Genomic DNA, 19,305 nt, shown 5'->3' with positions numbered 1-19,305 from the left:
TTGGTGAATAACTAGAGAAAGCCAAAAGGAGAAAACAAGAAGGCTTTGTTGGTTGTAGATATCCAAAGCAAATATGAATACTAAGGTAAAATATTGAGGATAGCTCAAGGGTTAGTTAGCTGTTGACTTTTTGGCCATTTTGTTCACATCTAGTAAATGAGGACAGCTCTAGGTGTTAAGGCCTTTCCAATAAAGAGAATTGGCCTTTCTCATTCAATTCATACATAATGGGGCTCCTAAAATACCTTGGGCATTTTAAGAGGGTGAAATGCTTGAGCAATAATTTTTGGAGAGCATAGTTTATGATGAAATTTCACATAAGGAAAAATGGCATGAGAAATGTCCCCATCCTCTCTTTCATACCCTTACTTTACACTGAATAAACAATCTGCCTTGGTCTGATCCCCCTCCTGCTGCTTCACTGGTCTCTGAGGTCCTGTGGACATGCTGGTTTGGGTGAACTAAATCTAGGAAGTGGAGTGTTTTCTTTCTTAAAGAAACAAAAAAAAGGTTCAACTAAAATCTGCCACATAAAGTTCCTCATCCTTCTGTCAGATATGAAGTGCTCAGCAGGACTCGTACTGTATGGATATTTTTACATCTTTAGTAATGGTTTCAAAAATTGAGAGCAGGTGGTATTGCAGACATATAGAAATGGCTTCAGATAGCTGTTTTCTAACCTTTGCAGGGCCTACTATATTTAACTCATTTGTACCAACTGATTGAAATGTCGTCCACATCTTTTACCCCTGACACTCATATTTGTGGATTAAGTTTTGTGACTTACTGATTTTCAGTAAGAAAAACTTGTGTTTTTCTGTCACACAGCCAACAGCACAGCTGTGACAGCAGATGAATAGTTCTCCAAGGGCAATGAGCTAGGCTGGCTACCTCAGAGCCTCCAGAGATGACCCAGGAAGGGCTGCTCACCTCTTCACCTTTTCAGGCAGATGCAGAACTGCAGAACTGCACTTTGTGCCAACAAGGAAGAATTACATAAAATTTGTTAAAGCCCCATATTAGTTTGAGAATATCTATTGGTTTTGTGATTTGTCCTTATGTATTTTTCACATATATGTGTTCAATCTTTCCAATTTTATAACACGAAGGAAGCAAAGATTTTTCTCTTCTGTTTTCTATCATCTGATGATTTCCCCTTCTTCCAGTAGCAGAATATAGTAACTATCAACCTAAACTATTTTTATATCTTTGGGTACATAAAGAGCCAAGATCTATTTTGTGCCAAATATACAATTGTTCTCAATGTCGACTAATATTGACATTAAACTTTTATTTTTGATAGGTATGTATATATGATATGACACTAATATATAACATTAAGTTATTATTCTTACTTAAATGATTATCCCATTAGTGTTTATACTGTACATTTAATTAATTATTCTTAATATTAGAACTATAATGGAGAGACTTTGTACTGGAACATTTTCATGTTTTTGTTTTTTTTTTTGTTCTTTCGTTTTTTTTTACATTTTAGGTGTACAAGAATTTCCAGAAAACATAAAGTGCTGTAAGTGTTTAACAATTATTGAAGCCAGTGTCAATCCCATTTCTAAGTGAGTATAAGTGATTTCATTTTATTTATTTTATGTTTCCACTGAATAACAATGTACCAAGATAAAAAAATTTATATAATAAATTAATTTTAAATGCTTCACTTAAAATTCAATTCAGTAGAATGATGTGAAAGGAATAATCAAATCAGAACAGTTCAGCAAAAGATGATTAAAAGCATTGCTGATAACAATGAAGGCCTAATTGGTGCATCATGGCATTACTCTGAAGCAAACTGTGTCATCATTTTTTTGTGTCTCTCAGGCAACATTCCATGGAAGAGCAGTGAAACTAAGGAAACAGTTATTAGTTATAGTCATGATAGAAAATTAGCATCAAGGATATGATGAAAGTTCAAGAGCGTGCAAGAGTTTAAGGGATTAATAGGTGCATGAAAATAGCTTATCATATAGTTCAAGCTGGTAATAGAATTAAGTATGACCAGAAGGAGGTAGCATTTGTGTGCCAAAGATTACAGGAAGAACAAAAAGACCATTCTATGAGGATACGAGAGTGAAAAAAATGGATGGTAAAGATGCTAGTAATTAGACATAGGGTATTTGTGATGTGTTATTAGAAAAATGCCATGGGAAAATAAGGCCCAGCATGTGACCATGTTTGTGAATTACAGTTACATCATAGTGAGAGAGGGTGTACTATTGAACAAGTGGATCAAGAAACCACAAAATGAATGGGTTAGATGAGCCATGAACCTCCATGTTAAAGTCATTTAACAGTGAAAGTGAACATGAACTCTAGAAAGTCTATTGACAGTTGTAGTAATATTTGGAAGAGATTGAAAGAAATCAGTGATATTGGTATGCAGATAATGAGTTCCAGAGTAAGACTGGCATTATAATTATACAAACACTTCAAGCAGGGTTGGAGAAAACTGCCTCAGTCCAGTATCCACATGAAGTTGGAGAGACCGAGAGAACCTGAAGCCCATTGGAAACTTATTTAATGAATGTAATGTTTTTAGAAGAAGACCAAAGGAAGTTTATCAAAGGAAATTTGAACGGAAATTTTTCACCAACAGAGTTGAGGAGAAGGAGTAGTGAGAATGGTTTCTCTATGGATCATGAGAAGAAGCTATAGATGAGAATAGGAATGGAAGAGAATGTGAAAGAAGGACTTCAAAATTTAGATGGAGATCTTAACAGTGAATGGTTTGTGGAATAATTGAAGGCCTTTAGTTGAAAGTGGAACATCAAGCAATAAAATGTATTTGAAAGGTACAGCTTTTTTACCTGAAAATTAGACTAAGAAAGGAAAAAATATCCTGTGAGAAGTGTTTCCCAAAACGTTTAGACCTGAATGCAATTTTCTCAACAAAGAAATAGATGTTGCTAACTTCTCACATCAATACTACAGCCATGGCCCTGACTTGAATCATAAGCCACAGGCAGATGATGAATTGTTTTGATTTCTAGCTCTTTAATTCTAATAGCTCATCTTATTTGGGAATCATGCTCAGTTCTTTGGGAGTAGGTTAGATGATAAATCACATCTTTAAGAAGCTTAAAGTTTATAGTCCTGTTGGCTATGTCTCTGAATTGTTTTCATTGTTGAACTTTTTAAAAGATGACTGAATGATCTACTTCATCAAAAAAAAATGCCTAACACTAAAAACATTAAACAGTTTGGGAATTCATAAAAAATTACTTTATAGAAGAGTCAATTTACATAGCACACTAATTTTAAAGTTAGACTTTTTTAAAGATATAATTTATATGCAGTAAAATTTACCCTTTTGGGTATATGGCTCAGTGAATTTTGACAAATGTATACAATTGTGAAACCACCACCATAATCAAGATATGAACTATTTACATCACCCCAAGAAGTTCCCTCAGCTCAGTCATCCACCGATCTGATTTCTATCCCCATGATTTTGCCTTTTCAAAAATATCATATGAATGGTACCGTACTTTTGTATCAAACTTTTTTTACTTAACACACTGATTCTGAGATTTACCTATGTCATTTCAAGAATCAGCATCACATTCCTTTTTATTTGTGGGTAGTATTCCATTGTATGAATTTACTACAATTTGATAGACATGTAGGTTGTTTGCATAAGCATATGTTTTCACTTCTATTGGTTATACACCTAGGAATAGCATGCTAGGTAATATGGTACATGTATGTTTAAACTTATAAAAAAATTTCCAAACTGTTTTCCAAAACAGCTATTCATCGTTCATTCCCATCAGCAATTTATTAGAGTTTTCTTTGTTCCTCATCTTTGTCAGAATTTGGTGTGATCTGTTTTGGGTTTTTTTTCTATTTTAGCCAATCTAGTAGATGTGCTGTCTCATGGTGATATCTCATTGTAATTTTAATTTACATTTTTAATATATAAGTAACATCTTTCCATGTACTTATTTACAATCTGTATTGTTTCTTTGGCAAAAAAAATTCAAATCTTTTGTTCATTTATATTGACTTGCCTTTTTATTATTGAATTATTAGAATTCTTTATATATATATATACTGGCTAAAAGTCCTTTATCTGATATCTGTTTGCAAATAATTGCTCCTAGTTTGTGACTTACCTTTTTATTTTCAAAATAGTGATTTTCAAAGAGAAGTTTTTAACTTTGATGAAGTTCTAATTATACATTTTTAATGGCTTATGCTTGTTGTTCCTATCTTAATGATCTTTGCTAAATTGATAGTCATAAAGATTTTCTATAGTTTTCCTCTGGAACTCTTATAGTTTAGGTTTTATACTCAGGTCTATGATCAATTTGAAGTTGATTTTTATATATGTGCAAAGTATGAGGGTCATGTTTTGTTTATTTGTTGGTTTGTTTGTTTGAATATGGATATCCAATTGTTCTACCACCATTTGTTGAAAAGATTATCCTTTCTTCATAAAATTACCTGAATGTCTTTTTGTAAATCAATTGATCATATGTATGTAGTTTAATTTCTGAATTCTCTGTTTTGTACTGATCTATATTCTATCTTTAAACATCAATTCCATGCTGTCTTAATTACTGTACCTTTATAGTAATTCATACAATTAGGGAATGTGAGTCCTTCAACTTTCTTCCTCTGTATCAAAATACTTGAGCTATTCTATGCCCTTTGCTTTTTCAGATAAATTTTATAATCAGCTTGCCAATGTCTACATAAACATAAAATCTTTCTAGATTTTTGATAGGGATTACATTGAATCTGTAGATCAATTTGGGCAAATTGACATCTCAAAAATCTTGAGTATTCCTATCGCTGAGCATAATTTGTAATATATATCTATACTCTAAAAATGTATTTTTATCAATGTTTCGTAGATTTCAGCATATGTCTTGTACATGTTTTGTTCATTTTATTCCAAGTATTTCATGGTTTTTGTACAATTGCAAATGATTTTTCTATTATTCAGTTGTTTATTGCTTGTATATAGAAATACAATTGATTTTTTTATAGCCTTTACATCCTAAAGCCTCACTATTAGTTCTTACTAGTTCGAGTAAATTCTTTTATTAGTTCTAGTAAATATTTCATAGATTTAGGGTGATTTCTTAGGTAGACAATCATGTCACCTGTGAATAAAGACAGTTTCATTTTTATCCTTTTCAATCGGTATGACTTTATTTATATTTTTCCTATTGTCCTGGCTAGGACCTTCTGTACAATGTTGAATGAAAGAGATGAAAAGGGAAATCATTGCCTTGTTTCCAGACAGAGATAAAGTATTCCGACTTTCACCATTGTGTGAAATTCTTACTTGTTGTTTTTCATACATGCCCTTTGTCAGGTTGAGGAAATTTTTAATAACCCGTACCTCACTTCCTTTTAAGCCCTCCTCAGCAGGGTCCTCAAAGTTTAGATTTCTACTTTCATTCATTTCAAGGGAATCTAGGCTCCGTTTGCTCAAGTCATCCCATTTTACACCTCTTGATGTGGCATGATTAATAATAGCTCCCTTTTAACTCTCAAAAATGTCCTAGTTTGGATGATAGATTATAGAGTCACTATGGTTATATAGCAAAATTGAAAGATAATTGCAAAGTAAAGGGAGAAATCATGAAACAAGTTTGCAGTGATGTTAAGAAAATTAATTGAAAATTAGATTAGAAATACATGAAACGGTAATGATGGCAATGTTAAGGAGGTGAAATTATGAGAAGTATTTTTCTTTTCTCCCTATCTTTCAAACGTTCAATAATAGTTATATTAATTTTAGAATTTTAAGTTACATAAATTAAATATTTAGATGTAAAATACATTTCAAGTAAGGGTAGAAGATTTTACATTAGCTTCTTAATCACAACTTATAAAACCTGTAATTTAATTTGGTCTAACTCTTCTGTTAGAGGTCAAATGCCTGTAATAAGTTTTTATTTAACTGCTAAAGTAAATGGAATTAGAAAAGAAAAATGTTGAAACAAGGATGTCTGCAACCAATCTTAATTTGCCTATTCCAATAATAAAACAGCATTAATAAAAATATTTAATTAGTATTCTAGTTAACATTGAAAGATCAGAATAAAAACAATACTATTATACCAAATAAAAGTAATATAATTGCTCCCATTTACTGAGTTCTTACTATGGGGCATGTCATCATTTAATCATTGGAGCAACTATGGAAGTAGATATTAGTAATACCATTTTTTTATTTGTACAAACTTTTTTTTATTATTTTCAGGTGTACAAAATAATGTAACAGTTAGACATTTATCATTTATATCCCTCATACAGTGATAACCCTTCTCCCCCATCTACTACCCCTCTGACATCGCACATAGCCATTACATTTCCACTGTCTCTATTCCTAATGCTGTACTCCACTTGTTTTAAATATATAAATATATATATATATATATATATACATGTATATATATAAAATTGTAGTTGACATTCATTATTGTTCAGCTTCAGCTTCAGGTGTACAGTGCAGTGATCAGGCATCTACATCATCCCTGAGGTGGTCTCACTAATGAGACAAGTGTCCATTGGATACCCTACAAAATCTTTACAACATTATTGATTATATTCCCCAAATGACTTTCATATCTCTGTTGCAATCTTGTGGTTACTGACTGTGCTTTCTAATCTCCTCACCTTCCCCCTTATCCTCACCCTACCTCCCATGTAATATCATTTTAAAAGTAAGTACACTAAGTCTTACAAAGATTTGCAAAGGTCGTAGATATAATAATTGAAAGACTGTGATTCAAACCCAGGTCTTCTGACATCAGTGCCTATGTGCTCAACCACTAAACCATATGGGTGTCTGGTTTTATCATCCTTTCTTTGTTGTAGTTTGAATATGCCACTTTTAATTTAAGTAATTAATAAAACAAAAGTGTTTTCTTAGCAGAGAACTATTTAGCAATATATATAACATATTATAATATTTTAAATTAATCAGTCAAATGTGAAAAACCACCAGTGATTTTAGGATAATAATATTATTTCATTATTGAGAGCTCCCAAGCTTAGTGTAAAATGTTGGATTTCATTGAGTAGCTTGGAGGATGATAAAGAAATCCATGATAGCCACTTCATCAAGTTTATCTATCTTGTTGGGAATATCTTCTTCCTTGCCTCTCCTTGAATATTCTTCTGGAAATGGTGATATTGACAAATGGGACCATTGTCTCTATAAAAAGCTACAAATTTGTACCACAAAATTAGAAGTAAATAAAATTGACTATCTTCTTTAGTAGACCTACTGACTTTTTATATTTTTCAAATAGTATGTTCCAAAATACAGTACTAGATCATTGAGGAGATTACAAAATTTCTTGTCCTCAAGAAATTTATAATTTATCCCAGGAAGAGAAAATGCCCAGCACTTGTACAAAGAACAATTTGTGTAAGCATGTTGCTAAATCTATGAATAGAATCCTATGGGGAAAGTGAGAAAAAAGCCATTAATTTTTAATCTAAGCACAGAGTAACCATTCAATAAATGCTTGATGAAATGACTGAAATAAAAAAAATACATAAATTTTTAATAGGACATACTATATAAATATAACCTTTAACTCTATGTTTTTAAAAAAGAATGGTTCAAAATAAAATGTCAACTCATCTTTGTTTATAACAAGGCAGAAAAAAATTATCTTACTTTATATTCTGGTTTTCCATATTATTTATTTTTGGCAGTCCAGTTTTGCAGTTGGAATCTGCACAATGTGGTCAATTCTTCAATCTTCAAAGAAGTGTGTATGTAAGAAGCCAGATTTCCTTGTAGCACAAATTTTTCCAGTGAAGCAGAAATTAAGAAATATATTTTTGATCAAAGAAGCAGTACAATGTAATACCATTCAGTGCATACATATGCAGAATAGTAGACTAAGGGAAACTGGATAATTCAAATTGTACCTATCTAGAAAATTAGTATTTTAAGGCTTTTTTACTTATTAGTAGTTACAACATTAAAGTAAATTATTAGATCAAAGGTTTCAACATTCTTCTCGTTTTACATGTATTAATACCTTTTTTTAAAAAAAGTCATGAATGATTCCTTCTTTCAAATCAGTATAGTAAGTAGAGGACATTAAAGGAAGATAGTAGGTAAATTGGGTTGAAATCTATTGAACATTTCTATCATTATCATAAAAACTATCATACTACAAGGATATGAGCTCTAATGCATTAAAACAAAGGAAAATATAAAGAAAAACAATGATCTCCCATAGTTTTTTTTTTTTAATCTTATAGGATAAAGTTCAAACCTTTGAGTCAAATATTTAATACCCTGTAAACCCCGCCCCCTACTGACATTTTCAAATCTTAACTCCTAATACGCTGGTACATAAAGCATTTTCTCTGGAACGCATCTTCTCTTGGTCACCCATCTCAGGTGAATTCTTACCTCTACATTATAAACACCCTCACTCTTCCCTTCCTCCTTTCTCCTTTTTTTCTACTTTTACGAATCCTACATCTTTAAGAGCAAATTTATGGAAACATCCTCTATGAAAATATACACAAACAATTCAACTCCAAAATACAAACTGGAACAAGATGTTTGTAGCAAAAGTAATCAATATAAGTATTATCAGAGTGTATAAAAATTCCTACAAATTAGTATAAAAATATCAATTGTGTTTAGTCTGTATTCCCCAGAAGCAGATGTTTAGAAACAATTCAAGGAGTATATTTAGGAGGTGGTCTGAGGAAATACTTGTTGAGCAATTTACTAGTATAGACCACTGGACCTTAATCTATCTGAGGAACTCTGGGAAACAATGTAAAATACCTGTGAGGCAGCTGAGCTATTTATACTCCTGCTAGTTATTAGTTGAGGGCTGTTCCTATGGGACAGGAATATAACTTAAATACTTCCTTGTATGAAAGGTTTTATGTTTTAAAATATTCACAGAGGCAATGTTTGCAATAGAAAACAAACAAGACACTAGAAACAATTGTAATGTTCTTTATAAGGAGGATAATAAATAAATTGTGATATATCCTTACAATGGAATACTATACTATAGTGGTCAGTAATCTAAATCAAAATGCGTGGATTTCAAAATTAATGCTAATTTTTTTAATTAAATTTATTGGGGTGACAATTGTTAGTAAATTTACATAGATTTCAGGTGTACAATTCTGTATTACATCATCTATAAATCCCATTGTGTGTTCACCACCCAGAGTCAGCTCTCCTTCCATCACAATATATTTGATCCCCCTTACCCTCATCACCCACCCCCCACTCCCCTTACCCTCTGGTAACCACTAAATTATTGTCTGTGTCTATGAGTTTTTGTTTCTCATTTGTTTGTCTTGTCCATTTGTTGTTTTTGGTTTATATACCACATATCAGTGAAATCATAGGCTTCTCTGCTTTTTCCGTCTGACTTATTTCACTTAGCATTATACTCTCAAGATCCATCCATGTTGTCACAAATGCCCCTATATCATCTTTCCTTAACGCCGAATAGTATTCCATTGTGTATATATACCACAACTTCTTTATCCATTCATCTATCGAAGGACATTTTGGTTGTTTCCACATCTTGGCCACCGTAAACAAAGCTGCAATGAACTTTGGAGTACACGTGTCTCTATAGAGAAATGCTTTCAGATTTTTTGGGTAGATACCCAGAAGAGCGATTGCTGGGTCGTATGGTAATTCAATTCATAATTTCTTGAGGAACCTCCATACTGCCTTCCATAGCGGCTGTACCAGACTGCATTCCCACCAACAGTGTATGAGGGTTCCTTTTTCTCCACAGCCTCTCCAACACTTGTTGCTATTTGTCTTGTTGATGAAAGCCACTCTGACTGGGGTGAGGTGATATCTCATTGTGGTTTTCATTTGCATTTCTCTGATGATTAGCGATGTTGAGCATTTTTTCATATGTCTATTTGCCATTGTACATTCTCTTTGGAGAAATGTCTCTTCAGGTCCTCTGTCCATTTTTCAATTGGGTTGTTTGTTTTGTTGTTGTTGAGTTTCATGAGTTCCTTGTATATTTTGGATATTAGCCCCTTATCAGAGGCACTGTTTGCAAAAATCTTCTCCCATTCAGTTGGTTGCCTCATTATTTTGTCAATAGTTTCTTTTGCTGTGCAGAAGCTTTTCAGTTTCATATAATCCCATTCGTTTATTTTAGTTTTTACTTCCATTGCCTTTGGAGTCAAATTCATAAAATGTCTTTGAACCCAAGGTCCATAAGTTTAGTGCCTATGTTTTCTTCTATGCAGTTTATTGTGTCAGGTCTTATGCTTAAGTCTTTGATCCATTTTGAATTAATTTTGGTACATGGTGACAGATAGCAGTCCAGTTTCATTCTTTTGCACGTAGCTATCCAATTCTGCCAGCACCATTTATTGAAGAGGCTGTCTTTCCTCCATTGTATGTTTTTAGCTTCTTTGTCAAAAATTATCTGTCCATATTTATGTGGTTATATTTCTGGGTTCTCAATTCTATTCCATTGGTCTATGTGTCTGTTTTTCCGCCAATACCAAGCTGTTTTGATTTTTGTAGCCCTGTAGTACAAGAATTAATGCTAATTTTTAAAAGTCTCAAACATGTTCCGAGTATAATTTGATTTATATAATGTTCAAAAACATGCAAATCCACCCAACTTTTTTTTTGATTGAAATAGTTGTAGTAAAACTTTTAAAAAATCAGAACAGTCAACATCATTCAGGAATTTTTGGAGCAAATAGGAAGATGTAATCAGGGAGGGGCGCCCAGAGGGTTTTAGAGATACCAGTTCTATTCATTATAATATATTTTGGCTACACATATATTCTTTTATATATAAAACATTTCATGACAAAAGATTGGTCATAGAAAGAGAAGCCATTGAATGAAACTCAGATATAATGTCCCAAGAGTAGGAGGAGAAACAGGAAAAGTGGTATACTGGAAGCCAAGGAGGAGAGAACAATCAATGATGGCGACTGTTGCCAGGCAGTGTGGGATGCAAAATGAAATGGGGACTAAGAGATCATTGGAAGCTTTGGAGACTGCAGTTTCAGTAACAGAGTTGGGGTAGATGCTGGAAAACAATGCCTTGAGGAATAGTAAAAAGCAGTGAATATAGGTAGCTCTTTAAATAATTTTGTCAGTAAGGGCAAGTAGGGAGACAGGTCATAACTTGAGGGAAAGACAAATTTGAACACTATTTAGCAGTATTTTGTAAAAGAACATAATCTTTTCTAGACAACAGATAAAGACATTCAGGTGTTTAAAAAGAAATTTAATGACAGGAAAAAATTCAATATCCTTCTAGGGAAAAATGTCCCAGAAAATCTTCGAGTTAAATCTTTTTGGTGAAAAAGACATAATATTTCAAATAATTATTTCATTTAACTGGTAAAATTTCCCCAAAAGATATTTTCTCAATTCTTTTAATGCCTCCTAAAGCCTTTAGGATTCTGTTTAATTATTGTTTCAATGTCATTCATTTTTAGTGAACATGAATTAGACAAATTTGAATTAGAACATACATACCATCTTGAGCCTGCATTGAAGAAATTATTAGTTACGAGGATAAAAATACTCCTTCCTTTTCATATTAGGCAACTTTAATCATCATTGTAATAAATTGTAGACAAATTTGAATGATTAAATGACAGAGTAAGTAGATACCCTTGCTTGACTATATATGTGAGTGTCCTATCAGGAAAGAACATTAAATTTAAAATTATAAAACATAGCATGCAATTTGAAATTTTCATAAAGACATATCTCTCTGGTGTGCATAATGTTAGGGCAACAGCGAGATGATATCGCTGACTTTGGCAGTGACATAAATCTCAGCATAGTAGAGCAGCATGGAGGTGGGTAAATGCCATTTATTTTAATAGCAGGCAAAATTTTCAAGCTATAACAACATGCCCAATAAATTCTTCCTATACTGTAATACCAAAGGAGAGTTGAAAAATGTATTACACTTCTATTTTTCTCCTTAGGTATATATATATATATTTGTTCTGTTTCTATGGCAACATTGATTCAGTGACTAAACCTTGAACTTCTTTCTAGGCTTCCTGATGGCTTCACGCAGCTTATTAACCTGACCCAGCTCTACCTGAATGACGCCTTTCTTGAATTTCTTCCAGCAAATTTTGGAAGGTAAGAATAAGAAAATTAAATGATGCATTTTTAAAAACTTTATTAAATGTATTGGGGTGACATTGGTTAATAGGATTATGTAAGTTTCAAGTGTACAATTCTATAATGCATCACTGTATATCACATTGTGTTCGACCCCCAAAATCAAGTCTCCTCCATCACCATATATTTGACCCCATTTTTCTCCTCCGTCACCATTTACCCTCTTCTACCGGCCTTTTCCCCACTTCCCCTCTGATAATTACTGTACTGTTGTCTGTTACTAAGAGTTTTTTGTTTGTTTGTTGCTTTCTGTTTTATATCCCACATATGAGTGAAATAATATGGTTCTTGTCTTTTTCTGTTTGATTTATTTTGCTTAGCATGATATTCTCAAGATCCATTCATGTTGTCACAAATAGCAGTATTTCATCTTTTCTTATGGCAGAGTAATATTACATTGTATATATGTGCCACATCTTCTTTATCCAATGACCTATTGAAGGACACTTCGGTTATTTCCATGTCTTGGTCATGAATAATGCTGCAGTGAACAAAGGGGTACATATATCTTTATGAATAAATGTTTTCAAATTTTTCGGGTAGATACGCAGAATTACTGTGTCATATGGTAGCTCTAGTCCTAATTTTTTGAGGAATCTCCATATTGTTTTCCATAGTGGCTGTACCAATTTACATTCCCACCAGCAGTGTATGAGGGTTCCTTTTTCTCCACAACCTTTCCAACATTTGTTATTTCTTATCTTGTTAATAATAGCCATTATAACAGGTGTGAGGTGGTATCTTGTGGTTTTGATTTGCATTTCCCTAATAGCTAGTGAAGTTGAGCATTTTTCATATATCTGTTGGCCTTTTGTCTTCTTGGAACAAGTGTCTGTTCAGATCCTCTCCATTTTTTAATTGGATTATTTGTGTTTTTGTTTTTGAGTTGTATGAATTCTTCATATAGTTTGGATATTAACCATTATTGAGGTATTACTTGTAGATATCTTCTCCCCTTTGGTTGGTTGCCTTTTTGTTTTGTTGGTGATTTCTGTGCAGAAACGTTTTAGTTTGACATAGTCTCATTTATTTGTTTTTGCTTTTACTTCCCTTGACTTTGAGGTCAAATTCATAAAATCCCCTCTAAGACCAAGGTCCATAAGTTTGTACCTATGTTTTGTCTATGTGTTTTATTGTTTCATGTCTTATCTTTAGGTCTTTGATCCATTTTGAGTTAATTTTGTTGTATAGTGATGGATAGCAATCTAGTTTCATACTTTTGTATATGGCTTTCCAATTTTCCCAGCACCATTTATTGAAGAGATTTTCTTTTCTCCACTGTATGTTTTTGGCTCCTTTGTCAAAAATTATTTGCCCATATATATGTGGGTCTGTTTCTGGGTTCTCCATTCTATTCCATTGATCTGAGTGTCTGGTCTGTATTCTGCCAATACCATACTGTTTTGATTATCATTGTCTTGTAGTATAAATTAAAGTCCGGGAGTGTGTTACCTCCAGCCTTGTTCTTTTTTTTTTCCTCAGGATTGTTTTGGCTATTCTGGGTCTTTTGTGTTCCATGTAAATCTGATGATATTTTGTTCTACTTCTTGAAAAGATGCCATTGGGATTTTGATGGGAATTCCATTAAATTTGTATATTACTTTGGGTATCAAGGCCATTTTAACAATGTTGATTCTTTCAATCCATGAACATGGAATATCTTTCCATGTTTTTGTGTCTGCTTCAATTTCATTTAATAATGTTTTATAGTTTTCAGTGTATAGGTCCTTTACATCCTTTGTTAATTTTATTCTAGGTATTTTATTCTTTTTTTTTTTAATTGCTGATGGAATTGTTCTTTTCTTTTTCTGAAATTTCATTGTTACCGGTAATTTATAGGAACGCAATAGATTTTTGTACATTGGTTTTTGTTGTTGTTGTTTTGCTATTTTTAAATTAGAATTTTATTACAAGGGATACAACTTACGAATAGCCTAATGGAAGCAATAAATAGGGCAAGATAAGGAGGAAAGGCGCCGAGCTTTTATGCCCTCTCTGGGTGCACCACCCTCATAGAACATTGATATGTTCACCGACCCTGAAACCTTCAACCTCTTCATTCAAGAGTTTTTATTGAGGTTTCATTCTGTAGGCATGACTGATCCAATCATTGCCTATTGTTGACTTAACTCAATCCCCAGTCCTCTCCCCTCCCAGAATTCTGGGGTAGGGCTTAAAAGTCTAACCCTCCAGTCATCTGATTTGTATATTGATTTTGTATCCTGAAACTTTATTGTATTTGTTTATTGTTTCTAATAGTTTTTGGTGGAATCTTTAGGATTTTAGGTGATGCAATTTTATTTCACTTACCTTGTGATAAATCACTTTGTAATTCAGTAAATGAGACGATTTTAACTTATGAAACACTTTGCAAAAAAATAAAGAAAAACTAGATCATTGATGATCAAATAAATTTTATGAGTTAAATATAAAATAAAATAAAATGCAAAATTATCTGGAAAATATATCCATGAATATCTGTGACTCTTGGTTTAGGAAATATCTTTATAGCATAGAAACAAATGAAAATATAAATGGATAAATAGGTTGACTACATGAGTGCTTTTAAAATAAAATAACATCAGAAAATATTTAAAAATTGAAGAAAAACAATAAACTGAGAAAATATTTCCACCATGTATGGAAAGCAAATTATATCCTTAACCTATAAATAATTCTTACCAATGAGTAAGACAAAGATCTCATAGGAAAACAAATGGGTAAATGTATGTACAAGCAATTCATAATAAAACATGCAAATTACCAGTGAACACATGAAACTTATATATCTTCACAAATAATAAGAATAATGCAAATTAAAATAACTATAAAGTGCCATTATATTCTAGCTTATTACAAAAGCTTTCTAGAGTATGAGGAAAGAGATAATGTTACATACTTCTAATAGAATTGTGAATGTGATTATATATATATATATATATATATAACCATTAATCTGTTGATGGAGGCTTAGGTTGTTTTCATGTCTTGACTATTACAAATATAAAGGATATATCTTAAAAGTTAAGACAATTTAAGCTTATTGTCAACAGCATTTTTCTAAGCCAAAACCACTTGGAATTAGACTTTAATTTTACATAAATTATTTGCCAAAACATGTTTCATTGTATTATTGTGATCTGAAAAAGTTTTTTAACCTTCATCTGGGTAGTATGCTAAACAGATGATTAAGATCCCTTTCAAAACCTGAGATTTGGTGCTTTTAAAGGCCAGAATATTGTTACATTAGTACAAGTGTTGAGAAGATTTGCGACATATAAATGTTTAAGAAATCTCTTTTACCCACTCTCTGAAGAACTGAATCACTTAATTTCCTATAGAGATGAAGAGTTATACGATTTAAATTAAGTTAGAAACTTGATAAGAGTCAAAAAAAAAATAGAGGAAGAGACCTAGATGAATACCTAAAAGCAAAGTAAATATGGGTGATTTAAGGTCAAATAGTTAAACAGTGAAATATCTTCAAACACTAGTAATTCAGAGAATCCAATTAATATATTTCAAAGTAGCCTCAACTGAGTACATTTTAAAATTCAGTTATAAACATGAGTAAAATTCAGTTATAAACATGAGTGTCCCCAACTGCAGACTTTAACAAGTAGCTAGGTATGACACGCATTCCTAATCACAAATGCTACATAGCAACAGAAACATGAACGAACACCTTTCATCCTCTTCACAGATTGCCGCAGCCTCACAAGATAGATAACGCTATAGATTTTTAATGCACATCCACTTCAGAAATGTTAAGATGTTCATTTTAGAGTCAATGAAATATCGTGTATTATAGCACTTTTCCCATTGTGCAATTAACGATGATGGTAATATTATAGCTGCACATATTAAAACTTATGATGTTCCAGGTACTATGCTTTACATGTGTGACATCACTTAATATTCAAAACCCTATTCATCTGACACTGTTATCACATACTCATTATAGATGGTGAAACTTAGGAGGTGTTAATTAATTTGCCCAGTGTCGCAGAGATAGACAATGAGCAACTGAATGTCATCCAGATCTTTCTGACCATAAGCTCAAGCTCTTAACCACTATGCTACATTATTTACTTTACAAGTTTATTTATAGTATTTTTAGGGAAAGTGAACACAGCATCTGGAATTTAGTAGATATTCAGTAATCTGTTGAGTGCATCCAATTAAACAACAATGAATGTATTTTTATAAAACATGAAATTTAAAAGATTTGGGCTCAATGATGTCTTTGAATGATCTTTATTTGTAGGAAATTTTGATCAATTTACAAATGACTTGTCAAATTTGATTTTGACGAATTTGATTTTGACAAATGATAGTTATTTTCTAATGTTCATGTAACACTTATCTTAATCAACTTGTATTATTCTTTAAAATCTATAACCATGGCAATGTGACCTTGGACCTAGTTGTTGGGAGAATGTAGTGATTATGGACTTTACCACTGGAATATTGTTGTGTAGAAAAATATTGAGAAGCAATTTTTAAATTCATTTTTACAGACTTGTCAAATTGCGGATCTTGGAGTTAAGAGAAAATCATTTGAAAACTCTACCAAAGTAAGTGACTGCATATTTTCTAAATTTTTAACTGTGATTTTTTTTCACTATGAAAAAAACTGACTATTTTTATTTTGGCTATGCTTTGCCATTTTGATTGTTAATTTTTCTATAATTTTTCCTAGAGATTGAAAAGTAGTCTATACTATAAGAGATTCATATTAAATAAAAATGTACCCAGCCTTATAAAATCATATAATTACATGTAAATGTGGGAAGAACCCATTTAAGTTTCTTCTTCTCATAGCTGAACACACACACCAGTAAATTACTACATTAAACTTATTAAATTGATAGTATTAAGCTCAAAAACAATCAACAGTTTCAAAAGGTTCAACCCAATAAGATGCTTAAATTTTCAAGTTTATTTGTGGATTGTGATAGTTTTTAAGTTTTTTAATCAAGACTATACCAAAATATTTTATTTCAAAAATGATTAAACTTTTTCTAGAGATCCTAAAGTGGTTTGAAGAAAATTTATGCTTATAAATTCTTTCAAACTGTTCTTTTTTTACTAGTCTATTTAAAATTTGGTTTATGTAATAACACAGGATTTTTATGTAAGACTTAATACCGAAATTTTTTGTAATGTTTAGTTTCATAAAATGCTTTGTTGTACTATGCCTTGACTTATTTGTGTCTAATAATAGAACTTGGTGCTACACAGGGGAAAACAATGTTTTGAAAGTCAAAAATTATTCAAAATGGGAAGTTTTTTTACTCAAATAAATCAATATGAATGGTATATGTTACAATTCAATTATTGAAAGTGCCATGTTGCTATCGTTACCCTCATGCAGTATTGCAAAAAAAATTGAGTACAGTGATTAATTTTTCAAACATATTAGCAAGACTTAGACATCTTTCTTCTGCTGAACCAAAACTTAAGTTTATTTCTTATTTTTTAAATCCTTTCCCTAAGCAAACTGGACTGAAATTCATTGATTTTCTTTTAGCCAATAAAGCAATAAAATACCTTCAAGCATATTTTATGTATGATATCATGTATGAAAATTCTATCAGAGTAATATTAAACTTTCAATAATGACATGGATTTCATTTAAATATAGATAGAGAGATAAAACATCTATTCTTTCTCTATAAGTGGAAGGAGAAAATGTCTCTGTATCTAGACACCCTGCACTTTTGAATAGCCTTTCTCTAAGCCATCGCGTTATGCTTAGGTTTAATGGATGGCACCTCTCCCAGATTGGGGGCATAAACAGAGATGGGAGTATGATTGAAAGTGTTTCTGGTTTGGCATTAGTCTCCTGCAAATGTAGCTAGTGCCAACATTTCCATGCCCAATGCTTTAAATGTTACGTTTAAAATACAGTGGAAACATGGCTAAGTAAAAACTAAACCATGGTGAAAGGGCTGTTGTTGCCTTCATCTAAATATATATGTTTAGATCAAGGAGAAGACATTGAATATGTGAAGGAGAATCCTTTCCCCTCTGCTCTCAAGTAATAGTTTTGATGTGAAATGTGAAATAAATCTAAAATAACTTGTCAGGTTTTTAAATGTATATATTTAAGATAGAAAGTTTAAGTGTAAATTAGGGCCTGACTGTATTGATAATATATAGAATTCATATGAGATAGCTGTGTGAATGATTCATAGTAATGAATAATAATGCTCATAATTGGTGTGTGGGTATTCTGTAGGATTTGAAACTGTGGCATAGTATCAAAACAGAATGGAAGTAAGTGGGATAATATGCATTCAACTGCATTTGGCATAAAATACATTGTAAAGATGTGTGGAAATGACAGGGGTCTCGTTGATGGACTGTGACGCATGTATAACTTGTATCGCTGTTACATTGTTTACATTTAAAGACATTTTCAAAGTTATTTTCAATCTAGTATGTTCACTTTTTAACTTATAGACAAAAATCTAAAGAAACGAAACATGCATAAAATACAGAAAACTGTATCTTAGTTCTGGTGTCTATAAAATGAGAGTTGCAGAAAGTTCTGTTGTAAATAAAAATAAACTGTGTTTTCTCTATGTATTACACATAGTTCCTCTGATCACCAAGCTAGGCCTGTAACTGAGAGATATGCCAGAGCTTTCTACTCTCCTTTATTTTGTACTTCCGGTGAAAACAAAGAAACGTACTTTTAGGAGAAACAACTTAGTTTGGTAATAATTACTCCAAGAAGAGATAGTTCATTATTTCCTCAGGGATACAAATAAGATGCCAAGTCTTTAGGGGTCCTCAGTGATTTTCTCTTCTTTTCATCTTCTGTATTAAAGTTCATATGCCTGGCAATCTGTGAAAAAGGTAAAAATCTGTAAGAATTATGATATACCATACATTAAAATGTGTATCCTTTTAGTAAACTAATAGAAACATTTTGATATGTGCAGGTTCTAGAACAAATAATTACAGTTATTAAATAGAAGTTAGTATTATAATTTTTACAGCTTCTTTATGATCATTCTTCTAGATATATCAGTGAGTGAGAAAATTAAATTTCTCTTATACACATTTGCTTAAAAATCATAGAAACAGTTGGTCTTGATTATGACTAATAATTG

General features: G+C 31.9%; 1 protein-coding gene across 9 annotated transcripts in view; it reads left to right on the top strand.

Moving 5' to 3' along the window:
- The window catches only part of LRRC7 (leucine rich repeat containing 7), a 467,042-nt gene that overhangs the window by 222,423 nt on the left and 225,314 nt on the right, over positions 1–19,305 (top strand). For all 9 annotated transcript variants that reach the window (XM_081056903.1, XM_081056902.1, XM_081056900.1 and 6 more), the window contains 3 exons: positions 1,499–1,577; positions 12,050–12,139; positions 16,702–16,758. In XM_081056903.1, coding sequence (XP_080913029.1) covers positions 1,499–1,577; positions 12,050–12,139; positions 16,702–16,758 — 226 coding nt within the window. The remainder of the gene's footprint in view (positions 1–1,498; positions 1,578–12,049; positions 12,140–16,701; positions 16,759–19,305) is intronic.

The sequence above is a fragment of the Rhinolophus hipposideros genome, assembly GCF_964194185.1.
Source record: "Rhinolophus hipposideros genome assembly, chromosome: 8".
In the NCBI taxonomy this organism is placed as follows: Eukaryota; Metazoa; Chordata; class Mammalia; order Chiroptera; family Rhinolophidae; genus Rhinolophus; species Rhinolophus hipposideros.
The sequence above is the reverse complement of the archived record's forward strand: the minus strand, read 5'-3'. Positions and strand labels throughout refer to the sequence as shown.